General features: G+C 43.8%; 2 protein-coding genes and 1 pseudogene across 17 annotated transcripts in view; all 3 read right to left on the bottom strand.

The window, feature by feature from the left end:
* SLC4A5 (solute carrier family 4 member 5) overlaps nt 1–26,167 on the bottom strand; it is a 144,108-nt gene that overhangs the window by 69,683 nt on the left and 48,258 nt on the right. For 11 of the 15 annotated variants that reach the window (XR_013402681.1, XR_013402680.1, XM_077959216.1 and 8 more), the window contains one exon: nt 17,950–18,141. The exons of 1 other annotated variant lie outside the window; for it this stretch is intronic. Coding sequence is in view for 7 of the 14 variants with exons in the window: in XM_077959216.1 (XP_077815342.1) it covers nt 17,950–18,141 (192 nt within the window). In the remaining 7 variants the exon portion in view is untranslated. Of the gene's footprint in view, nt 1–4,120; nt 4,964–17,949; nt 18,142–26,167 lie in introns of those variants that run through there. 3 more of the 15 variants (XM_077959225.1, XM_077959224.1, XM_077959228.1) reach the window with 1 other exon arrangement.
* The window catches only part of BOLA3 (bolA family member 3), a 190,764-nt gene that overhangs the window by 156,945 nt on the left and 7,652 nt on the right, over nt 1–26,167 (bottom strand). The window contains exon 1 of one of the 2 annotated variants that reach the window (XM_077958504.1): nt 5,928–5,932. The exons of the other annotated variant lie outside the window; for it this stretch is intronic. The gene's annotated coding sequence lies outside the window, so the exon portion shown is untranslated. Of the gene's footprint in view, nt 1–5,927; nt 5,933–26,167 lie in introns of those variants that run through there. 2 annotated transcript variants of the gene reach the window in all.
* On the bottom strand, nt 20,179–21,456 carry LOC100425192 (keratin, type I cytoskeletal 18 pseudogene; annotated as a pseudogene).

The raw sequence follows: 26,167 nt of genomic DNA, 5'->3' as shown, positions 1-26,167 counted from the left end.
TCTTTCTTTTCCTTCCTTCCTTCTCTTCATTTCTCTCTCTCTCTCGTGAATGCCTACTATGTGCCAATCATTATTCTAGGTATTGGAAAATAAAGCTATGAAGAAGACCTATGTGTCCTTGCTCTCTTAAGCACGTGCTCTAGTGACAGAGACAGATAATAAACAAGTCAACAAATCCATAAATGACCATTTCAATAAGTTGTCTAAAATAAACAAAATGACCAGGGGACCTACAGTAGATATCATGGTCTCAAAAGGTCTCTCTGAGGAGGGGACACTGAAGCTGTGACTTGAAAAATGAGAACGAGCCACTCTGCAGATCTGGAGGAAGAGTGCTCTGCATGTTCCAGGCACCCTGTGGTGGAAAAGTGCTGGTGAGTGTGGTTTAGCACGTGAGCAAGGGATAGAGAGATGGCATGATGTCAAAGTGGTGACCAATGCTGTGACTAAAGGCATCCCTGCCCACCCCACTGCACAGGCTAGACACCTTGGAGTCATCTTTAACTCACCTCCTTTCCCCTTATCTTTACCCTCATATTGAAATTTTTAGGAACGCAGTCCCTCCTCACCAACCCCACTGCCCTGTCCCGATGCAATCTCTCATTCACTGTCTCCTAGGCCTCATCAGGTCTTGCCTTCCTCCAGCTTCTTTCCTCAGTTCATCATTCCCTTCTGTTCTCACTTATTTCTTCATGGACCTCTACTCTTTTCTTCATCACATCCTCCATTCTTCCCCCTTTGACTTCCCAATAAAACTAGCCAGGCAATGCCCAGACAAGAATTCACTGGCCCAGTCTCCTCTGCAGATGTGTCTGAGGGCTTGGGCGGGGGGGTAGGTGGGGTGGGGATGGCAGCACGGAGTGGTAGTGTGGTGGAACCAAATGGACTTCCAATCCAGCCAGACAAAGGTGTGATTCTCGGGGCTGCCACTTATTCACGAGTGAACTCAGTTGAGTGAGCAGGACTGCTGGGAGGAATACATCAGGTAAGAGAATGAAATGCCTGACACAGGGCTTGGAAGGTAAGAGGTGCTTAGCCCCTCACCACCAACACCCACACCCAGGCCCATAAGACCCACTGTAAGGGTTTCCCCTCAGCAGGTCTCAAGTGTAGCAACCTTCCATGCATCCTTGTCAGCACCCTTCCTGTGTCCCTTGAGGCTGTCCCTAACCTTTGCTCCTCTCTTCAAGCTTCTTGATTCATCTTCTACCCCACTTCACCAAGAAAATAAAGGCCTCCAGGCACGAAATCCATCAACATCCTTTCTTCCAACCCCTCGACTCTTTCCGATCCTTATTTCATCATCTAGTCTTTCTTCAACCTGGATCTTCAACTTCCCTCTCTCCACCCTCTTTCTCTTAGCCTAGAAACAGCTCTTCCGACCCAAGACAGCCTCCCCGACCCTGCCTGTCTCCTTAGCTCTCCTGCTTGCTTTCTTCTTTCTTTTACCCACACTTCCTAAAGTAGTGGTCTGTGCTCATGGTCTCCATCTCCTCCTTGCCCAACCACTACCCGGCCTGCTGTCACTGGCGCAGCCCCCACCGCGCTAAGGACATTGACAAAGGCAGAGGTTTCAAACTGACAGTTCAAAGGTGTGTTTAATTCAGGCCTCGCAGAGTATGAAAGTTTTTGAAAGTATTGCTAAAATAAAGAATTGTAAGATTTCATACAGAAATCCAGATCTCTGACTTTTCTTGAAAAGTCAGATGTTCTGATCACTGTGCCCACGTTCCTGCTTGGCAACAATCCATGAGAGTTGATGATGGTGCCTTCTTAGGTAAGCATATACTTTTTAGTTTGCCACAGTCCCCACTACTTCTTACTAGTGTCTCATTAATCTCATTTATTGCCATGCACCCAAATTCACAACCCTTGCCCTCAGATCCCTCTTGTTATTTTAATTGTCAAACCAATAAGCTAATAAAATCAATCAAACCAACAGCACTGAGAAGCTATGGTCTGGCTTATCTCTCTGGAACTTCAGAGGTGATGATTGGTCCCTCTGAACTGAAATGTGACTTATGGCTCTTATAACAGGGCAGTTTCTTGATATTTTCCCTCTCTTTGAAGATTCTCTCTCAATATCTTCCCCTAGTTCCTCTTGCCCGGCTAACACTTAAATCTTGATCTTCCCCAGGATTCTGCTTCATCTTGTTCTCTCTTCTCTCTTCACACTCTTTCTGGGCTAGCTCATGTTATTTGCGGTGTCATTTTATAAACGAGGTCACCCTTGTGTCCAGGCAATACACCCATGTGTACTGAACATTCCAGCCAACAACTGGACTGCTCCTTCTGGGAGCTCGGCAGCCTTCTCAGGTCACCCTCAACATATTCAAAACAGCTCTGCCTCCCTTATTCCATCAACCCAGCCCTGCTCTCCTCTGTTTTGATTAATAGCACCTCTAGCCATCTACCCATCTAGACAATGCTAGACTCATTCTTGAAGCTCCTTTTTTTTTTACCATTCATGTCCAAATGGACACTAAGGTCTTTCATTTGCTTCATAAACATTATTTGACTCTCTCCTTTTTTTCCAACCCATTGCCACCATCTTGGTTCTGGCTCTCATCATCTGCTCCTATCACTGCAATAGCCACTTACTGCTGCCATTGCCTTTGGTTGTCCCATTTAACCCCATTCCCTATGTAGCAGTAGAGTGTGCTTTTAAAACATTTCAGGCTGGGCGTGGTGGCTCACACCTGTAATCCCAGTACTTTGGGAGGCTGAGACAGGCGGATCACGAGGTCAGGAGATTGAGACCATCCTGGCTAACACGGTGAAACCCCGTCTCTACTAAAAATACAAAAAATTAGCTGGGCGTGGTGGTGGGCGCCTGTAGTCCCAGCTACTCAGGAGGCTGAAGCAGGAGAATGGCGTGAACCTGGGAGGCAGAGCTTGCAGTAAGCCGAGATTGCACCACCGCACTCCAGCCTGGGCGACAGAGCGAGACTCTGTCTCAAAACAAAACAAAACAAAACAAAAAACCATTTCAAACATGTTCACACAATGGGCTCCTGGGAGTCATGGTTCTCTTTGAATAGCACCATAAAATACTATACATATGAGTTAGAAATCATTTTACTAGCAGAACACACTATTATCTGTACAGAGCTCAACGGACTCATGTATTTAAATGAATTTTAAATTTCTGAATTTTTCTATTACTTTTTCTTTCTTTTTTTTTTTTTTTTTTTTTTTGAGACAGAGTCTCACTCTTTCGCTTAGGCTGAAGTGCAGTGGCATGATCTTGGCTCACTGCAACCTCCACCACCTGGGTTCAAGTGATCCTCCCACTTCAGCCTCCAGAGTAGCTGGGAGTACTAGCTCATGTCACCACACCTGGCTAATTTTTGTATTTTCTGTAGAGACAAGGTTTCACCATGTTGCCCAGGCTAGTTTCAAAATCCTGAGCTCAAGAAATCCACCTGCTTCAGCCTCCTAAAGTGCCAGGATTAAAAGTATGAGCCACTGGGCCCAGCCTATTCCTTTAACTTACATCCTTTCCACTGTCTTATTGATTGCTGACACTTGCTAGCAGACACCAAATGTTTAAAGAAATTTTATAGACAAAAAACCAACAATTGAGAAAATAACCTTATTTTTTCTTCAAATTGAGAAAACTGTGACTGCTTGATTCTGAGGGGCCACACCAATTCTCCCTGGGATTATAAATCAGTAACTACTCTTTTAAATTTGATGTACCTTGGAGGATGGCATGAAAAAGAAAATAAAAAATAAAATAAAATAAAATAAAATAAAATAAAATGTAGATTTGATTATGTTATTCACCAGTTGAAAAACTTTCCATGTCTCTCTATTGCCTAAAGCCTAGGGGTCAGTGACATGGCTCAAACCATCCCTCGTAATCTAGCCCTAACCTGCCTTTCTAGGTTCTAGCATGTCCCTCACCCAGCCGCCCCGACCCCAGCCACAGCAGACCACACACAGTTCTCTGAAGAGTAGGGCATGCCACTCCTTGGGCCCCTGTGCCTGCCATTCCATAAGTCGGGAATCCCCTTTCCCCTTCAAGGCCAGACAAGAAGGCAAATAAATGGACGGGTCCTGGAGAGAGGAGACAGGCAGAGAGCAGGATGCAAACCAGTCCTGCCTGGGGCATTACCTGCTCCCTGGAACAGCTGAACGCTGGGGTCCCTGGCTGTCGATGCTGCCTCTGGCCCCAGCCTGCTTCTGCTGCTGCTTCCCTGGCTGCTACTTCCACAGGTCCTCTTCTTCACACAACAAACTCACTTTTGTTTCCAGTTAAGCACCGGGGAGGCGTGGGGAGAGACAGGGGTTTGCGGGGAGAAAAAGAGAGAGAGAAAAGGAATGTGTGAAGGACTGGGGAGGTGGAGAGAGAGGCTATATGTAGAGAGAATACAGATGTGGTAAGTGTAAGTGTGAGAAAGATTATGCAAAACTGTTTGAGAGAGAAAAACTACACTGAGAGTTAATTAAAGATCCGAGAGAGAGAGAGAGAGAGAGAGAGAGAGAGAGAGAGAGAGAAGTGAGCAAGAGAGAGAGGTGAGCAAGAGAGAGAGAGAGAAGTGAAAGAGAGAGAAATTTCAGGTGCACTGGAGAGAGAAAGGCTCAGTGGCTGCAGCAGAGCCTCAAGCAGGAAGCTGGGTCTCCACAGCAGCAGGGGTGGTGGCAGCTAAGGACCTGTGAGAGGACTGGCAAAACTGCCCCTTTACCCCCTTCCCCATGAGTGCTTCCCATGTGCCTGGGGTCTCTAGGAGCCCAGGCTCCTCTCCAGAGGCCCCTTTATAAAGGCAGGGGTAGGATTTGCTGTGAGACTCCCCAGGGCCTCCTTAGGAGCCTTGGCAGCAGGAGAGCTGGCTGGAGAGAAACCTGGCAGGTCCCTTCCTCTCCACCACACAGCCCCAAGGGTGGAGTGGGGTTGCTGGAGGGGAGTGTTTGCTGTGGGGTCTCACGCTGACCAAGCAGTGCTTCGATAATGTGCTATGTAGCTGGTTTCTTTCCTCCCCAACTTTAAACCCAAACTCCTGATCCTCTTCCTGTTCCTCCATCTCTCAGGCAAAGTAACAAGTGTCACCACTCAGCAGGTGTTTTCTGAGAGCCCACGGACAGTGGAAGCTGGTCACTTCAGAGTGTGGGGTGAAATCCACTGAGGAATTATTTTGCTCTTCTGAGAAACTCCTAATCTCCTGGGTTTGGTTTAACAAGTGCTTACTGAGTACTTAGAATGTGCCAAGGTTGATTAGAGGTCACTGAGTGGCGGCTGCTCCAGGAAGTTACAAACCCTGAATTCACTAAGTCTTAGAGCTGGGAGGGAGCTTAGTGACGGACAAGTCCAAACCCTTCATTTCACGGATGAGAAAACCAAGACCCAGGTTACCCCAGAGGCCCCCTAGGCCCCAACACAGGTTAGCAGAGCCTGGGGGAGAGCAGACATCAGACATCCTCCCACTACACTGCCACATTGCGGCTGGCTCCACCGGTGACATTTTCAGACCTGAGGCTCGGGGATCAAGTATGCCCATTTTATTTTTTCATCTTTAGAGACAGGGTCTCACTACATTTTACAAGGCTGGTTTCGAACTCCTGTGCTCAAACAATCCTCCTGCCTCAGCCTCCCATAGTGTTGGGATTACAGGAGTGAGCCATCACACCTGGCCACAAGTATGCCCGTTTTAAAGCTGAGAAAACAGAAGCAGAGGATGCCAGGCCCTACCTGAGGGTCCCAGGCTCTTCAGCTTGCACTGCACTGTGGCTGAGGTTGACCCAACTCTGAGTGGCCACAGCAGGCCACACCAAGTCAGGCCCTGTGGGTGGCCTCAATACCAAAAAAAAGATAGCCAAGGATCCCAAAAAGATCCTCTTTATTCCTGTGCTTTAAGAGCCCAGACCTGGGCTCAACTCCGGACTCTGCTATTACCAGCAATAGGATCCTGGCAAGGCATCAAGCTCCCCCTGAGCCTTAGTTTCCTCATCTATGAAGTGGTAATAATCATGGCCCCGTCACTGGACTGTGGTGGGGATCCAATGAGATAATATATGTAATGTGACTGGCTGGCACAGCACTTGTGTACACCAGTCACTCAATAGTTGATATTGCTATTATTGTTGATGCCAGCAGGTGAGACGCTTCCTCCATTACTACCAGTCACCAGCCTGTTCCCTTTAAATATTCCAAGGGCCCAATCCTTCTCAGCTTCTAGACTCCATGCTCCTCCCATGCTACCTCTGCCCCTCCATCCCAGGCCCCTACGCTGTCTCTACCCCTCCCTTCTGCCCACAGAAGGTTTAGCTCACCACATGCTGGGCTACTGGGTCAGGGTTTCTCTAATGCCCTGCAGGTCCCACATGTGTGCAGCACATCAGAAGTTAATCCACATAATGAGAAATGCCACAGGTAACAGCCCCTCTGTTCTATAGCTAACAGCAAGAGTCGCATAGCGCCAACCCAACTATAGGAATGGATTCTAACAGCAGTTGCTGGGAGAAACACAACCTCGGTGGGGACCGCTTCAGGAGGCACACTAAAGCCACACATAGAATCATACTTTAACTGGGTTGGGACTGACTTAGAACAAAATGATCTAGTGGCCTGCAAACTAGCAAGCAGTATGGACTTCAACTCTTAGGAAAGATCTGGGAGCCATTATGGCCATCTGGAAGTCAACATCAGGACACGATCCTGGGGTCCTCAGCTCTGGGAAAGTCCTTTCAGACATTCCCTCTCTCATCGGCTCCCTGGTGGGTGGCTGCATGGTCAGCTTCGTAAAGTCAGGGCCTATCTTGTTCACATCGCACTGCTGGCCCCTGACATGGGTTCACGCAGCATGTGTGCTCAATGCATATTTGCTGGGTGAATGAATTTGACTGCCTGACACTCAGGAGTGTATGTGATGAGGCTGGCCTCAGCAAGAGAGGAGCCAAGAACAAGGAAATGGAGCTGAAGGTGAAGCAGAGGGGGCAGGGACGGTGGGATTTGGGTGACTCAAGGCCACTGACTATTGGGGAGTGGGAGAGAGAACCCAAAGAAGCCAAAGCCATTCTTGCCAACTGTGTGAAGTGAATGTTGGAGGCCCTGAGTCCTACTTTCATGGGCAATAATATTCTTTTTCTAGAAGGCTGTATACAAACTCCAAGTGTGCCCTCTGAGAGAGGAAGAGGAGAGAATCTGCTGTCTTGCTGTGTTCACAGGAATCCTTCCTGGGGTAGGTAGCTTTGAGATGTCTGCCTAGCCCATGTCTCCCTTCCCATAAGGATCACCCTGGGCAGCCATGTTTGTGTGACATGTGACCCGTGCTCCTGGCCACAATGAGTTGGAGCAAGAATGATTCACCGGACACCTGACCCAAGCCTGTGAATTTTGAATTGGGTCTCTGAGTTAGCTGGGCCTTTCCTGATGGTTTCTGGGAGATAGAGCTGGTAAATGGAAGAGGCAGAAAGTGTTGGGCTGCAAAGAGAGGAAGCAGCCTAGAGGCGAAGCTGTGAGAAAGGGCTGTGTACACCCAGAGAGGGAGCTGAGAGGGCACTGAGCTCACCCACTTGAGCCTGGCTCTTCATTTTGCTTTGGGACTGTGAGAAACTCCTTTGCTCTTATAATATAAACAATCTCTCCCCACACCCGTTCTCTCTCTCCTTCCCCAAGCCAGTTCAAATAGGTTTCTGGCATTGTGATAAAATTACCTTCTTAATCATGAGTCCCCTTTGTATGAAATTCTAGAGCGTGAAGATTTTTTTTCTGAGTACATTCTTGAAAACCATAAGTGTAAAGGTTATAAAAGAATATTGAGCTACTGTCATAGAATAGTTAGATTAAGTCTAGTCATGTGAAAAGTAAAAGAGCGGGGAGTAAACAAAGGCAGGGCAGGTCTAAAGAAAGAAAGAGGGGTCAAGGAAACATGCCATGACCCTGGATAAGGGAGGAAACTCAACTGGGTCAGAGGGGCTGGCAGAGCCTGGCACACGCATGACCAGCCCCCCAAAAGTGCTTGTGGATGGAGCCAAAGCTGGAGAAGCTCTAAGTATATTGGGGGTCAGGGGAGACTCAGTCAAGGCTAGCTGAGAAATTCAGATAAGAGATCCCGCTGTCTTTCCCATCTGAGTCCCCTATGCCACTCTGGACCTCCGAGCCTGGGAAGGGCAACAACCTCAGTGTGAAATCAGAAAGGCCTCGAGCGTTTACAAGACCCAACAGCAAAAAGAGAACAATGACATCCATCTCATTGGAGCACCAGAGGAGAGGCAGACGCTTCTGGAGAGCCAAAGGGTAAAAGGCAATTATTACTCATGATTGAAGATTTTAAAATGTCACCAACAGTCTTCAATTTGCATGTTGTCCTTATTGCTCTGTTTTGGTAGATACAAATGTAGTATAATGAAGAAGTTGTCATTTAAAACCAAACTAAAAAGTTGCTCTGCTTTTTCCTTCCAAGCCAAGAGGGGTATGGAGCCTAATTACATCAGTAGGAAGTTGAATCTTGATCCTGCTTCTTTCATCTGACAGAGGCCAGTGGGAAGGGAGAAAGAAGAAAATTTAAAGCCTCTTTCAGATTTTTTTTTTTTTTTTTTTGAGACACAATCTCACTCTGTCACACAGTCTGGGGTGCAGTGGTGCAATCTCAGCTAACTGCGACCTCCGCCTCCGGGGTTCAAGAGATTCTTATGCCTCAGCCTCCCAAGTACCTGGGATTACAGACATCTGCCACCACACCCAGCTAATTTTTATATTTTTAGTAGAAACTGGGTTCGCTATGTTGGCCAGTCTAGTCTCAAACTCCTGGCCTCAAGGGATCCGCCTGCCTCAGCCTCCCGAAATGCTGGGATTACAGGCATGAGTCACCATGCCTGGCCTTCTTTCAATTCTTTTATGCTGCGTAAGGGCTAGACTGAGAGACGGTCTTTGTGTTTAGTTCAACACATTATGTGTCCAGTTGCCCTGAGTTAAGGTGAGAGAGACAGAGGTAAATCATATGACAGGTAAAGTGAGTGGAGTGTGTGTGTGTGTTGGAGAGGGGCACTGAGGAGAGGGGACTCAGAAACCGAGAAGCAAGGAGATATGAGGAGACTCAGGAGCGCAGTGATGGGGGGTGGGAGTTGCCAAAAATATGGTGGGAAGGTGAAACTATAGAGGCAGGTGGCCAAGGGGAAATCTTCAGCGGCCAGAGGATTTTTAAGAACAGGGATATCTAATATCTCATTTTAAAAATTGAGTATCTTGGCTGGTTGCAGTGGCTCATGCCTATCATTCCAGCACTTTGGGAGGCCGAAGTGGGTGGATCATTTGAGGTCAGGAGTTCAAGACCAGCCCGGCCAACATGGTGAAACCCTGCCTCTACTAAAAATACAAAAATTAGCCGGGCATGGTGGCAGGTGCCTGTAGTCCCGGCTACTCGGGAGGCAGAGGCAAGATAATTGCTTGAATCTGGGAGGCAGAGGTTGCAGTGAGCAGAGATCACACCACTGCACTCCAGCCTGTACAATAGAGGGAGACTCTTTCTCAAAAAAAAAAAAAAAAGAAAAAGAAAAAATTGAGTATCTCTGCAAAGTAAACCCCCTCCATGGTTCTGAACCTTCAACAAAGCCTGCTGCTCACCTATATGCTTTAAATGACCAATTTTGAGGAAACCACAGCAGGGCAGAACTCCATACCTGGGCTTTCCTAGAGGTTAAAGCAGAGAACAGATACCAAAGGTGAAGCACAGTGAGACTGAATCCACCAAGCAGGGACTTGGAGCCAGGGCAACATTGAGACTAGAAGCCTTGGAAATTCACAGACATTTAAGCAAAGGTGTGGGCCTACTCTAGAATGTGGTGAGGAGGCTGGAGTCTATTTTAGTTAACCATATGGAATAAAGTTATAAAAACTTTATATTAGGACTTTCATTGGTTCACTTGCAAATTCAGGCTCTCAACCCATTTCCCCTTAAGATCTTAAGGTCACTAACTCAAGATTCTCTCCTGATAGCATTTTTTGCTTGTGTTTTGTTTTTGTTTTTTAGGAGAACAGCCCTCATGGCTAGGGAGGGAATGCAGTATACACTGAAAATTCAGGGAGATCTTGGTTTAAAGGTTTCAAAGGGCAAGAAAAGAGACGGATAGATACAGGCTTCCTTGAGGTAATTTTAATGTGCCTTCCTTCCCCAGCCCCAGGGTCGGGGGGAGCATAAAATGTCTAGAATGATCTTTATCCTTTCTCCTTTTTCCTCCTCCTTTCCTCTTTTCTCACTTCTCCCCACTTCACCACTCCCTTCAAGATCCAAATTAAGTAGACAAAGGTGAGGAAGCCACCCCCATTCTAAAGTTTCAAACCCTAAAAGAAAGCCAATTGTCGGCCAGGCACCATGGCTCACGTCTATAATCCTAGCACTTTGGGAGGCCGAGGTGGGCGGCTCACTTGAGTCACTTGAGGTCAGGAGTTTGAAACCAGCCTGGCCAACATGGGGAAACCCATCTCTACTAAAAATACAAAAAAAAAATTAGCCAGGTGTGGTGGCACACACCTGTAATCCCAGCTACTCGGGAGGCTGAGGCAGGAGAATTGCTTGAACCCAGAGTGGAGGTTTCAGTGAGCCGAGATTGTGCCACTGCATGCCAGTTTGGGTGTCAGAGCAAGACTTTGTCTCAAAAAAAAAAAAAAAAAAAAGAAGAAGAAGAAAAAAAAAGAAAGCCAATTGTCTTTGCTCCTATGTTTGAAACGTAGCCTGCCTCAGGAACTCTTTAGTGCAAGAGATGTTTTAGAGATAAACTTATTTTCTATCCTAACCCATGCTCCTTCTTTAACAGAAAAGAAAGACAGCATGAAACATGTCTTTGATCCTAAGGCTTTGGAACCTTGTGAGGTTCCAGTGTCTTAATAGAGAGCCTTTCTCTCCTTTACTTCTCATCTTGAGGTAATTTTGATCTTCTGGTGACCCCAGCATTGCTCAATACCTGGCAAATAGATGAAGGCTTGAATATTTTTCACACTCCTCCCATCAGAAGGATCTCATAAGCTTCTCAGTACCAATGAGGGCAGCCAAACCAAACAAATGCCCACTTGTAGAGGAAAAAGATTTGGGCATGGTGCTCTTAAATTGGGTTAATGTGTATAAAGTGAACCAACTATATGTTAAGTGCCTACCATGCACCATGCACCATGTGAGGTATCTAATATCTATTTATCTCTCATTTAACAACTCATAGCAATTTGGCATGAACAACCATGTAGTTTGGCTAGGACCAACCTGGTTTCAGCACTGAAAGTCCTACCTCCCTTATCCTGGGACATGTCTCAGTCCTGGGCAGATTGAGACAACTGGCCACCCTGCAACAATCTTTCACTCTCCAGATGAGAATACTGAGACTCCAGGGTCTACACACCCCGGCTGGGTTTGACCAACCTTGTTTCTCTTAAATCTTGGCTCCAGTTCTTATTAGCAGCCTAGAAAAGTGGAAGTGCAACCACATTTCTAAAGCTGCTTCTAATCCTCTTTCTCCTAACGGCCTCTCAAGAGGTTTTCACAGCCAGAAAACACATTTTTTTCCCCCAGGGTAGAAATCCTGGCTCCTACTGACTTTCACCACAGTTTGATGATTCTATTCATCATATGAGTTCTGCTCGAGTCAAAATTGATTGGCTACTAAGTATTGACTTCCTAAATTATTAACATATTCACACTGGGGGGAAGGTGTGGTAAGGAGGAAGAGAGAAAATAAATAAACCAACTGCTATGGCCTATTATTTCCTACCTATCTATTCCTTTCAACATAAAGCAATTTGGGTACTTGAAAGGACATCATTATCAGCCTGGGTCCAATATGGTGACTGACCAATGACATCTTACACAGGAAAGTAATGTAGTGAAAGGGCAAGCACAGTCTTTGGAGTCAATAGATCTGTTTTTATTTCCCACCTTCACTGATTAACATCTACATTATGCTACATCTCTTTGAACCTTAGTTTCTCAATATGAAGATGGGGATAATAATATCTCCCTTTTACTGGTGGTGTGAGGATTGAGAAGATGTAATTCCTGATTTCAAATTATATTACAAAGCTATAGTAATCTAAACAGTATGGTACTGGCATAAAGACAGGCACATGGACCAAGGGAATATAATAGAAAGCACAGAAACAAATGCACACACACATGGTCAACTAATATCTGACAAGGGTGGTAAGAATACCCAAAGTGAAAAGACTAGTCTCTTCAATAAATGGTGTTGAAAAGACTGGATATCCACATGCAGAAGAATAAAATTGGACTTCATCTTATACCACTGACAAAAAACTAACTTGAAATGGATTAAAGGCTTAAATGTAAGACCTCAAAATATAAAAGTGCTAAAGGAAAACAGGAGAAAAGTTATTTTACACTGGTCTTGGCAGTGATTTTTTTTTTTTTTTGATATGGCACCAAAAGCATAGGTAACAAAAGCAAAAATAAACTAATGTAACACCACCATATGAAAAGGCTTCTGCATGGCAAAGGAAACAATCAACAAAATGAAAAGGCAACCCATAGAATGGGAGAAAAGATTTGCAAGCCATATATCTGATAAGGGCTTAATACCCAAAATATATAAGAAACTCATACAACTCAATAGCAAAAAAACCAAATAATCCTATTTTTAAATGGGCAAAGGAAGCCAGGTACAGGAGCATGTGCCTGTTGTCCCAGTGCCTCAGGAGTCTGAGGCAAGAGGATAGCTTGATCCCAGGAGTTCAAGTCCAGCCTGGGCAACACAGTGAGACCCTTAAAAAAAGGCCAAGGATCTGAATAGATGTTTTTCTAAAGAAGACGTATGATATGGTTTGGCTGCGTCACCACCCAAATCTTATCTTGAATTTTAGCTCCCATAATATCCATGTGTCATGGGAGGCTCGCGCCTGTAATCCCAGCACTTTGGGAGGCCGAGGCAGGCAGATCACCTGAGGTTGGGAGTTCGAGACCAGCCTGACCAACATGGAGAAACCCCATCTCTACTAAAAATACAAAAATTAGCTGGACGTGGTGGCACCCGCATGTAATCCCAGCTATTTGGGAGGCTGAGGCAGGAGAATTGCTTGAACCCAGGAGGCAGAGGTTGCAGGGAGCCGAGATTGCACCACTGCACTCCATCCAGGGCAATAAGAGCAAAACTCCATCTCAATAAATAAATAAATAAATAAATTTCATGAGACCTGACAGTTTTATAAAGGGCAGTTCCCCTGCACATGCTCTCTTGTCTGCCACGATGTAAAACATGCCTTTGCTCCTCCTTCACCTTCTGCCATGACTGTGAACCTTCCCCAACCATGTGGAACTGTGAGTCCAGTAAGCCTCTTTTTCTTTATAAACTACTCAACCTCGGGTATGTCTTTGTTAGCAGCATGAGAACGGACTAATACAACATAGAAATGGCCAATAGGTACATGAAAAAGTGCTCACCATCACTAATCATCAGGGAAATGCAAATTAAAACCAAAACCATAGTGAGATATCACCTCATAACTGTTAGAATGGCTACAAAAAGACAAAAGGTAACTAGTATTGGCGAGGATGTGGAGAAAAGGGAACACTTGTGCACTGTTGGTGGGAATGTAAATTGGTACAGCCATTATGGAAAATAATCTGGAAGTTCCTCAAAACATAAAAAGTAGAACTAGCATATGATCCAACAATCCCATCTCTGGGTATACATCCAAAGGAGGCCAAATCAGTATCTTAAAAAGATATCCACATGCCCATGTTCACTGCAGCATTATTCACAATAGCCAAAACAGAAATAACCTGCATGTCCACTGACAGAAGAAGGGATAAAAAAAATGTGGCATATATAAATATATACAACAGAATATTATTCAGCCATAAAAAAGTATGAAATTCTGCCATTTGTTTCAACATGGAAGAACCTGGAGGGCATGATGCTAAGTGAAATAAGCCAGAACTATTGCATGTTCTCACTTATATGTGGAATCTGAAAAAGCTGAACTCATAGAAACAGAGGGCAGAACAGTGTTTACCAGGGGTTGGATGTGGAAGATGGGGAGATGTTGGTCAAAGATGAAAATTTTCCAGGGATCTAATGTACTGCATGGTGACTATCGTTAACAATACTGTACTGCATACTTGAAATTTGCTTAAAGAGATCTTAAGTGTTCTTACCATACACACGCACAAAGGTAACTATGAGTGGTGATGAAGGTGTTAACCAATTTGATTGTGGCAATCATATCACAATGTGATAAACATATCACAATTCACATATCACATATCACAATGTGATATGTTTATCAAATCATGTTTTATACCTTAAACATATATAATTTTGTCAATTATATCTCAATAAAGCTAGAAAAGAGAAATGTATGAATTTCCTTTTCTTTAATCCTCCCAGCTGCCTTTTCTAGCTAATTTTTACTTATCATTTAAGACTCATGACAGGTGTCACCTGCTCCAGGAAGCCCGTGCTGCCCCCTCTGCCACCACTCACCACCTGGGCCTATGTGCTCCTGTTTCTCCTCCTATAGTTTCCTGTGCAGACCTCCATCAGCATACCTCCCACCAATTTATGCTTATCTGTTTGTGGGTCTATCATCTCCAGGTGCAAGATGTCTTCTCCAAGGGGCTCTCACATGATCCAGAGGGCAACTTTGAAGCAAGGGGCTGCTTTCCATGTAGGGTATGGAGCCAGTACAAGAAGGACAAGGATGCCTGGGCTGGCCTCTTTCCTGCCCCTGACCTGCTGTGGGAATGAGGACCAGCAGTTAGTTGGGCCTCAACTGGAGTGAGAGCAGGGACTTCACATGGTTATGTAAGTTAAATGTGGTTCACGGAACCATCAAATTTCTTTAGGATAGTGTATCTTTTAACCAGGTAATCTGGAACTTAATAGAAAAGTACAGACACCCAAGCCCATTCACATCTAACATGTCAGGCAGCTGGATTGTGTATTTCAAAACTGTCCTGGAGGTTAGGAACCTTGCGGCATATATCAAAGGCACCCTCATGGGTCTCTGAGAAAGGAATAAAAGTGAGCTACTCGGCCTTTGTTTCAACTTTATAGTTATGATTATTAATATTATACATTTAAAAAATGATATTGAACTATCATTCTCAGGGGGCTTTCACAGGTACCAAGCCCCTTCACATACACTGTCTTATTGGATCTTTGCCATTATTCTGTAAGGCAGGAACTGAAGGGGTCTCTGCTCAATCCTCCATCTGCATAGTGTGCCTGACCCTCAGGCCCAGACACATCTAGCCACCCTGCCTGGCCCAGGCCCCTCATACTCTGCAGGATGACCCTGTCCTCTGAAGTGGGAGTTCCTGCTGGGCTATGCAGCCAGACCAGCTGGGCCCCCTGTCTAGGTGTCTGGATGGATTTATAGAACAGACAGGGCACTCAGAGAGGAAAAACATATGTGTTCAGGTGTCCTACAGCAAAGAGAAGTGGGAGATTCAGACAATTATCCAGATGAGGCAGGTAAAACGATTCTGGCGCCGTTTCATTTTCCCTTCCATAGGGCATTGACACTATCCCTGAGATGTGGCAAGAGCAAGGTTTATATCTGTATCACACATACAGTGCCCATTTTGCTTAGAAGTGAAAGCGGGTTGAGACTTCCACTCCATGAAGAAGTGAAAGCGGGTTGAGATTTCCACTCCATGAAGAATGGCAGAAACCAACTCAATGCCCATGGGCTGCAGAAAAATCACTGTGGTTGGTGACCTTGTTATCAGGCTTTGTGGCTTCCTCAAACTGGAGTGTCTGGAATTGGGGTCTGGAATGTATTCTCAGGGGTAGAAACGTTTCACTTGAACTTTTAAATTTTGCTTCCATTTTGATGATAATCTTAAAAAATTCCTTCTATTAGATGGAATAGCAAAACTTGGGTTACAATTCATAATTAGAAGATATTTTTATGGAATAAAACCCTAATTAGTTAGATTATTTCTCAAATTGGAATATGTGGCTTCCTGGGGCCCTACAAATATAAAAATGCATTTTCGTGGGTCCACAGGACTTTATTTTCCCTTTAAAAGGGGTCTTCACTTTACTCCAGCTTATGAGACATGGCCTAAAATTCCCTGTCCTCCCAGGCTCTCCCATTCTCCCTTTCCTACTCCACAGCCCTATTGGGAACAAGCCAGTAACACATACACATAGTATAGGAAGAGCAGGCAGTGAAGGAAATGCACCAATATATTTGGTACAAATATGAAAAAGGGGCTGGATGTGGTGGCTCATGCCTGTAATCCCAGCACTTTGGGAGGTTGAAGCAGGTAGATCACTTGAGGTCAGGAGTTTGAGACCAGCCTGGCCAACATGGTGAAACTCTGTCTCTACTAAAAATACAAAAATTAGCTGGGTATGGTGGTGCGTGCCTGTAATCCCAGCTACTCGCGAGGCTGAGGCACGAGAATCACTTGAACCCAGGAGGCAGAGGTTGCAGTGAGCCGAGATCGCGCCACTGAACTCCAGCCTGGGCAACAGAATGAGACTGTCTCAAAAAATATATATATGCCAAAGGGTTCTACATTCTTTTTTCTTTGGTTTGCAGTTAAAATCAGTGTCCACTTAACTGAACGAGAAACCACCAAAGCAATGTCAAATCCACCATCTACAACTACTTCTGTGATGTTCCATGTCACCTCTTCTAGAGTCTTTGAGCAGAGGGCATCAAATCTAAACTGCTTTCTTCTTCTCTGGCTCAGGAGGGACCCAGCAGACTCTACTTTCCAAGGACGACCTCAATCCTGAATATAGGAGAGGTGGTGGGGTGACAGGGGAATATCTCAGAGACCATGTCAATATGTGTGAGGCATCCAGAACCAACATGGGGGCAAGAGGTCTTCCCAGCAGGCTTGCTTTCCTCTTGGTCTCTGATGTTCCCACTCCTGAGCAAGACTCTGTGTGTGTGCGTGCGCATGCGTGCATGTGCACGTGTTTTGTATGTGTGTTGTGTGTGTGTGTGTGTTGTATTTTAACTACAGCCCATCTCTTACACTGGACTTCTCCAAAGGATTTACCATTACCCCATCTCCTACAAAGGCACATTTACTCTGGAAAAGCCACAGGCCCTGGTCGACCTAATGCCAATGAGCGGGGTTGCAGAGGGCTCTGCGGGGTTGGGGGTAGCTCTCATGGCCTGTGAGAGCAGGTGCATCAGGTCTCCTGCCAGGATACTAAGATGCAGTCACTGCCTCTGACACTCCTTGGAAGGTAAAATAAACCAACTTTTCCATGCTTAAGACAGTGAGCTATATATACAGTAGAAACCGAACTAATACTATTTATTAGGCAGGTTTGGGATATGCTGAGAGTGAAATCACGTCCCCAGAAACATCAGTAAAGTCTAGAAAATAAAATGTCATATTTGTGCTCTAAGGATTCCAGTCATTTTTACTCCTCTTAAGATTGATAATTTTCTTTCCACAGGAAAGAGCAAAAGACTGATTTTTAATTAGCCCAGTGCTGTTTTCTGAAGGAGTAGAGGCAGTCCTGGGGTCTTTGTTGTCCTGGGAGAAAGCTTCCTAGGTGTCTTGCAAGCTATAATGCAGGGTGACTAGACAATTCTGTACCAGGCCTTTCAGTTCCAGTGAGGAGAGAGGGTGGAGCTAATGTAACAAGAACTTCAGTTTACTGAACACAATGCCTTGTACAAAACAAGCATGTCCATTATTGGTTCTTAGAGCAACGACCGTATGGTCCTTGGAATTTGGAAATGAGGGAAATAATTCTGAGAATTAAACCATGAAATCAACACAGAATGGATCACAGTGGAGGTCTCAAAGTCCCTAGAGAAAGACAGAGGGCTTCAGTCTGACCAAAAGTGTCAATGAGCAGGAAGGCTGGCCAAAAATGGAAGCAGAGCAGAGGGGGCCTGAGAGGCTAGGCTGAGCCATGTGGAGCATTACCCACATTCTCCAGAAAATCCCCCCTGCCCTGCTGGGTCCCATCTGGACACACCAGCACGATGGCTCCCCAGAATGCACCGCTCAAGGAACTCACGAGTCCTGCTGATAAGATCCACGCTGCTGTCCCGGCTGCTTGCCCCACTCCCTGGGCCAGTCAGTTCCTGCTGCGGCTGGTCTGGCCGCAGGCCCCAATGGACTTTTTGCAGACCCGAAAGATGTCCCTTCTGGTCAGTTTTTCTTTGAGGGTACGTGGGTACTGGAAGCCCAATGTGGATAGGAGGGCATTCTGTGGGCACAGCACAAAAGACAGGAGAGGCAGGGTTACTGAAAATTGGCATTTTCCCATAATATCCATCAGTTATGAAGAGATTGGGCTGCAGAAGCAAAACGGAAGACACGGAATGCCAGGATGGGGTCATTGCCCTGAGGCTTGGGTTTGACAGAGCTCCAGTAATGAACCAAATCAACAGTTGCTGGAGGGAATACCCTCAGTGCTATAATTAGAATTCTGTTAGAATGAGCAGAACTCCCAATTCCCCGTTCTTGCTTGTCCGGAACAGTGATTACTGGATATGACTTATGACACGTGGTTCAGGGGAAAGTCCCTTAGTGGGTCACAGATGTAGTTCAAAATGCCAAGTGCTCTCTTTGATTGTTAGGGGGAAGTCATATGCATTTCTACTGAGGGCCATTTTTACTAACAATCAAGGACTACAGAGACTACTTATCAGAAAAGTGAGTTATTGAGAGTTTCACAAAGCTGGCTTTGTAAACTAAAATTTTCTAAGAACTAAAGTTACCAAGAGCCCTAATTCAGAATCCCACTAATAAGCCTGATTACTATTGAAAACCAGGGTAGTGGGCAAAGCACACAGAGGCAGCTGGAATTCCCTCACCTCTCAGATAGGATATTGCTACCAGTTTAACATCAGTGTTGTCTTAAGTCAACAATTTTTAAAATAATTAATAGATTTTTAGAACAGTTTTAGATTTACAGAATTATTGAGCAGACAGTACACAGAGTTCAATGTACCTACCTCCACCCTAACCCCACCTCCACCCCTACAGTTTTCCCTTTTATTAACATCTTGCATTAGTGTGGTGCATTTGTTATAATTAATAAGCCAATACCAATACATTATTATTAACTATATAGTTTACATTAAAGTTTACTCTTCTATTGTCTAGATACTTCTATGGGTTTTGACAAATGCATAAGGACAACCATCTACAATTATATATCATATAGAATAGCTTCACTACTCTAAATATCCTTTGTTTCGCCTCTTCATCTCACCCCTTCCTCTCTCCAACCCGCCCCCCCACTTTTTTTTTGAGACAGAGTCTTGCCCTGTCGCCCAGGCTGGAATGCAATGGTGTGATCTCGGCTCACTGCAACCTCCCCCTCCCAGGTTCAAGCGATTCTCCTGCCTCAGCCTCCCAAGTAGCTGGGATTACAGGCATGCACCACCATGCCTGGCTATATTTTTTGTATCTTTAGTAGAAACAGGGTTTCGTCATGTTAGCTAGGCTGGTCTTGAACTCCTGACCTCATGATCCACCCACCTTGGCCTCCCAAAGTGCTGGGATTATAGGCATGAGCCACCATGTCTGGCTCCAACCCCCTTTTTACTTACTATCTCTACAATTTTGCCTTTTCCAAAATATCATAGAATTGGAATTGACAGAGCAGGAGCATTGCCATCTTGTTGGATAAGCACTGCCATTCTAAAGTTCACCTTGATCAAAAACCATGTAAATCCAAAGGGCATCAGCCTAATGGCTAAGCTAAGCATGACCATAAACCATAAATAACATCTCCAACTAGAAACATTCCAAACCCCTCCCTGACCAGAGACATGCCAGCCCTGAGACAACCTCCCCTCCAGCCAGAGAGATGTCAGCCCCAGGATAACTGCCTCTCCCATCAGAGACAGTCCAACCCCACCATAAACTTCTCCCCCACAGAGAAACATTCCAAGCTTGTGGTAAGTTCTCTCACTCTAAAATAAATAGTCTTAGTCTGTTAAAGAGAGTGCTTCTGACCCAAATCAGCCAGAAGCCCCTCTCAGGTTTATTCTCCAAAATAAAACCTGTCTTTGACTGTCGAGCCACTTTCCATGTTTCTTTCCTTTCTTTAACTCTTACAGGAATCATATATTATGAAGCCTTTTCATATTGGCTCTTTCAATTAGCAATATACATTTAAGCTTCCTCCATGTGTTTTCAAGGTTTGATAGCTCATTTCTTTTGTTGTTGTTTTTTAACCTCTGAACTTTTTATTGGCCTCTTGCTCCCCAAAGGGTACCCTGCTTCTGCTGGCTTAATGTCTCAGAACTTTGGTGTCATTGTTCTCAGACACCACTTTGCCACCCACTATCTGGTGGGTAGTGGTCTTCTGGATGATTTGCATGGAGTTGCCGCTGTCCAGGGCATCACCAAGACTGAAGTCCTCACCATCTTCCAGCAGGCAGTGGTAGGGGGTGATCTCAGCCTCCAGCTTGAGCTTGATATTCAGCAGGGCCTTGTACTCCTGGGCCTGGGGCTGTCCCTTTGCCCAGGTCTGTGCCAGCTCTGACTCCAGGTGCAGCATGATCCCATTGAGCTGCTCCATCTGGGCCTCCACCTCCCTCAGGGTGTTCTCCAAGCTGGCCTTCAGATTTCTCATGGAGTCCAGGTCAATCTCCAAGGACTGGACTGTACATCTCAGCTTCATGAGCATCATCTCAGCAGCTCCAACCTTGGCAGACTGTATGGTGACCACTGTGGTGCCCTTCTCCATCTGCTGAGACCAGTACTTGTCTAGCTCCTCTCAGCTCTTCCGAGCCAGCTCACTATATTGGGCCCAGATGTCTGCCATGATCTTGGCGAAGTCCTGAGATTGGGGGGCATCTACCTCCATGGTCAACCCAGAGCTGGAAATCTGGGCTTGTAGGCCTTTTACTTCCTCTTCATGGTTCTTCTTCATGAAGAGCAGCTCCTCCTTGAGAGCCTCGATCTCTGTCTCCAGCTGCAGCCAAGTGACATTGGTGTCATCAGTGACCTTGTGGAGCCCACTGATGTCACTTTCCACAGACTGGTGCATGGCAAGCTGTGTCTCATACTTGATTCTGAAGTCATCAGCAGCAAGACAGGCCCTGTCGATCTGCACAACTATGTGGGCATTGTCCAAAGTATTTGTGAAGATCTGAGCCCTTATGTCCTCAGTGGTCTTGAAGTAATGGCTCCAGTCTCTGACCTGGGGTCCCTTCTTCTCCAGGTGCTCCCGGATTTTGCTCTCCAGCTTCCTGTTCTCAGTCTCCAGGCTCCTCACTCTGTCCAGGTAGGAGGCCAGGTGGTCATTCAGGCTTTGCATGATCTCCTTCTCATTCAGGATGCCTCCCATTCCTGCCAGACTCCCAGCCATCCCCATGGTCAGGCCTCCAGACCCCATATCGCCCTGGAAGTTGGTGCAGCAGAACACAAAGATCTGGGAACCAGAGCCCCCAGCGCCTACATAGATGCTGGCCGCACTGCTCACCAGCCAGGCGCCATAGCTTGGTGGCTGGACAGAGCCCAGGGACTGGTAGTTGGAGAAGGTGGAACAAGTGGTGAACCTCATGCTGGCCAGTGAGGAAAGTGAGAGGAAAGGACTCAGGCTTTGCCAATGACCTCATTTCTTTTTATCTCTGAATAATACTTCAATGATGAATGTACTGTAGTTTGTTCATTCATTCTCCTATTGAAGGACATCTTGGTGGCCTCCAGTTTTGGTGATAATGAATAGAGTAGCTACAAACATTCATATGTAGGCTTCTATGTGAACATAATTTTCAATTTAATTGGGTAAATACCTAGGAACATGATTACTGGTTCAGATGACAGGACTATGTTCAGTTTTGTAAGAAACTGCCATACAGTCTTCCAAAGTGGTTATACCATTTGCATTCCCACCAGCAATGGAAGAGCATTTCCTATTGCTTTGCATCCTCACCAGCATTTGGTATTGTCAGTTTTTTTAAAAATAGCCATTCTAATAGGTGTTAGTGGATCTCATTGTTTTAATTTTCAATTCCTGAATGACATATGACATTTAGAATCTTTTTATACGCTTATTTGCCATCTGTATATCTTCTTTGATGAGGTGTTTGCTCATATCATTTGTCCATTTTAAAATTGGGTTGTTTGTTTCCTTATTGTTGAATTTTAAAAGTTCTTTTGGTATTTTCAGATGCAAGCCTTTTATCAGATATATACATTTTGCAAATATTTTGTCCCAGTCTGTGGGTTTTCTTTCCATTCTCTTAAATGTCTTTCATAGAGCACAAGTTTTTAATTTTAGTAGAGTTCAGCTTATCATTTTTTTCTTTCATCAAGTATGCTTTTAGGTTGTATCTAAAAACTCATCACCAGACCTAAGGTCACCTAGATTTTCTCATATGTTATCTTCTAGAAGTTTTATAGTTTTGCATTATACATTTAGGTTTAAGATCCACTTTAAGATGATTTTTTGAAAGGTGTAAGGACTATGTCTGAATTTTTTTTTTTTTTTTGAGACAGAGTCTTATTCTGTCATCCAGACTGGAGTGCAGTGGCATGATCATGGCTTACTGCAGCTTTGACCTCCTGTGCTCAAGTAATCCTCCCACCTCAGCCTCCAGAATAGCTGAGATCACAAGCATGCATCACCACACCCAGCTATTTTTTAAAAAAATTTTAGTAGTCTCAAAATCTCTACATTGCTCAGGCTAGTCTTGAACTCCTGGGCTCAAACAATCCTCTCGCCTTGGCCTCCCAAAGTGCTGGGATTACAGGTATGAGCCATTGCACCCGGCCTGGATTCTTTTTCTTTTTTTTAAGCATATGAATGTCCAGTCATTCCATCACCATTTGCTAAAAATATTATTCTTCTTCCATTAAATTGCCTTTGTGTCTTTGTCAAAGATCAGCTGATTATATTTGTGTGGGTCCATTTTTGGGCTATTTATTCTGTTCCACTGATCAATTTGTCTGCTCTTTTGACAATATCACACTTGATTGTAGTAGCTTTACAGTAAGTCTTGAAGTTGAGTAGTGTCGGTCATTCAACTTTGTACTTCTTCAGTGTTATGTTGGATATTCTGGGTCTTTTGCCTTACCATATACACTTTAGAATCAATATGTCAGCATCCAAAAAAAATAACTTGCTAAGATTTTTACTGGGATTATATTGCATCTATAGATCAAGTTGGGGAGGACTGACAACAATGTTGAATTTTCCTACGCATGAACATGAAATATTTTTTCATTTACTTAGATCTTTGATTTCCTTCATTACCTTTATAGTTTTTCTCATGTAGATCCTGTATACATTTTGTTAGATTTATTTCTAAAATTTTTGGTGCTACTGTATCATGTCTTAAATTTCAAATTCCAATGGCTGGTATATAGAAAAGCAACTGTACCCTAAGACTACATCCTGAGACCTTGTTATAGTCACTTATTAGTTACAGGAGTTGTTTGGTAAATTCTTTGGAATTTTCTGCATAGACAGTTATATCATCTGTGAACAAAGATAGTTTTATTTCTTCCTTCCCAAACTATATACATTTATTTCCTTTCCTTGTCTTATTGCATTAGCTAGAATTTCCAGTATGATATTGAAAAGGGCTGGTGAAAGGGGATCTCTTTGCTTTGTCCCTGATCTCAGTAGGAAAGTTTTGAGTTTCTCATCATTAAGTATGATGTTAGCTATAGTTTTTTTGTAGATTTTTAAAAAATCAAGTTGAGGAAATTTCCCTCCATTCCTAGTTTACTGCAAGTTTTTACTATGAATAGGTGTTGGATTTTGTCAAATGCTTTTTCTGCATCGATTGACATTATTGTGTGATTTTTCTTCTTTGGCCTATTGATATGATGAATTGTCTTAATTGACTTTTGAATACTGAACCAGCCTTAAATACCTGGGATAAATCCTTTTGGGTCATGGTGTATAATTATTTTTATACATTGTTGAATTTGATCTGCCAGCATTTTGTGGAGGATTTTTGCATATATATTCATAAAGGATATTTATCTGTAGTTTTTCTTTCTTGTCATGTCTTTATCTGGTTTTGTACTGGGATAATGCTGACCTCATGGGATTAGTGAGAAAGTATTCCTTCTGCTTCTATTTTCTGGAAGAGATTGTAGACAATTGACATCCTTTCTTCCTTAAATGTTTGGTAGAATTCGCTAGTGAAATCATCAAGGTCTGTTGCTCTTGTTTTTTTTTTTTTTTTTTTTTTTTGTAAAGTTGTTAATTATTATCTATTACCTCTCTGATAGTAATAGACCTGTTCAAATTATTTATTTCTCCTGTGTGAGTTTTAGTAGTTTGTGTCTTTCAATAAATTAGTCCATTTCACCTAAGTCATCAAATTTGTAGGCACAGAGTTGTTCATAATATTCCTTTATTATCCTTTTAATGTCCATGGAATCAATAATGATCACCTTTCATTTCTGATATTAATGTATGTCTTCTCCCTTTTTTCCTTGGTTAGCCTGGCTAGAGATTCATCCATTTTATTAATCTTTTTAAGAGATAGCCTCAGTTTCATTGATTTTTCTCTATTGTTTCCTATTTCTAATTTCACTGATTTCTGCTCTATTTGGTATTATCCCTTTTTTCTTCTTGCTTTAGGATTATTTTGCAATTCCTTCTCTTGTTTCCTAAAATGGGAGCTTAGGTTGTTGCTTTTAGATCTTTCTTCTTTTCTAATATATGCATTTAATGTTATTCATCTTCCTCTAAGCACTGCTTTTGCTGCATCCCACAAATTTTGATAAGTTAAATTTTCATTTTTGTTTAGTCAAAAATATTTTCAAAATTTTCTTAAGACTTATTCTTTGACTACTCATATATTATTTAGAAGTATATCGTTTAATCTCTAAATCTGTTGGGATTTTCCAGTAATCTTTCTGTTATTGATTTTTAGTTTAATTCCAATGTGGTGTTACAGCATACTCTGCATGACTTCTGTTCCTTTAAATTTGTTCAGGTGTGTTTTATGTCCCAGAATGTGGTCTGTCTTGGTGGATATTCCACATGAGCTTGAGAAGAATGTGTATTCTGCTGTTGTTGGCCGAAGCATTACACAAATGTCAATTAAATCCAGGTGATTAACATGCTGTTCCTCTCAACCGTATCATTACTGATTTTCCGCCTGCACGATCTGTTAATTACTGGTAGATGGGTGTTGAAGTCTACAACTGTAATAGCTGATTTGTCTGTTCTTCAGTTTTGTCATTTTTTTGCCTCATGTATTTTGATGCTCTGCTGTTAGGTGTATACATGTTAAGGACTATTACGTTTTCCTGAAGAACTGACCCTTTTATCATGATGCAATGCCCTCCCTTATCCCTGTTAAAGAGATGTTCTTTGCTCTGAATTCTTCTTTGTCTGAAATTAAGATACCTATTCTTGCTTTCTTTTGATTAGTATTATCATGGTATATCTTTCTCCCTCCCTTTACTTCTAATTCATCTGTATCTATCTATCTATCTATCTATGTGTATATATATATATATGTGTGTGTGTGTGTATTTGCATTTTTTTTGAGATGGAGTCTTGCTCTGTGCAGCTTCCACCTGCAGGATTCAAGTGATTTCCTGCCTCAGCCTTCCGAGTAGCTGGGATTACAGGTTTGTGCCACCATGCCCGGCTAATTTATGTATTTTTAGTAGAGACAGAGTTTTACCATGTTGGCCAGGTTGGTCTCGAACTCCTAACCTCAAGTGGTCTTCCCACCTCAGCCTCCCAAAGTACTGGGATTACAGGTGTGAACCATCGCACCTGGCCTGTGTCTTTATATTTAATGTAGGTTTCTTGTCACATAGTTGGGTCTTGTTTTTTGAGCCTTTCTAACATCCTCTGTCTTTTAATTGATATGTTTAGACCATTCATATTTAAAGTAATCATTGACCAGGCGCAGTGGCTCACGCCTGTAATCTCAGCACTTTGGGAGGCCGAGGTGAATGGATCACTTGAGGCCAGGAGTTCAAGACCAGCTTGGCCAACATGGCGAAACCCCATCTCTACTAAAAATATAAAAAATAAACCAGCGTAGTGGTGTGAACCTGCAGTCCCAGCTACTTGGGAGGCTGAGGCACGAGAATTGCTTGAACTCGGAAGGCAGAGGTTGCAGTGAGCTGAGATGCACCATTGCACTCTAGCCTGAGCGACAGAGCAAGACTTCGTCTCTAAATAAATAAATAAATAAAGTGAGTATTGATATCAGTGAATTAATATCTACCATGTTTACAACTATTTTGTGTTTGTGGCACTTGTCCTTTTTTTTTTTTTTTTTTTTTTT

The sequence above is a fragment of the Macaca mulatta genome, chromosome 13, assembly GCF_049350105.2.
Source record: "Macaca mulatta isolate MMU2019108-1 chromosome 13, T2T-MMU8v2.0, whole genome shotgun sequence".
Lineage (NCBI taxonomy): Eukaryota > Metazoa > Chordata > Mammalia > Primates > Cercopithecidae > Macaca > Macaca mulatta.
The sequence above is the reverse complement of the archived record's forward strand: the minus strand, read 5'-3'. Positions and strand labels throughout refer to the sequence as shown.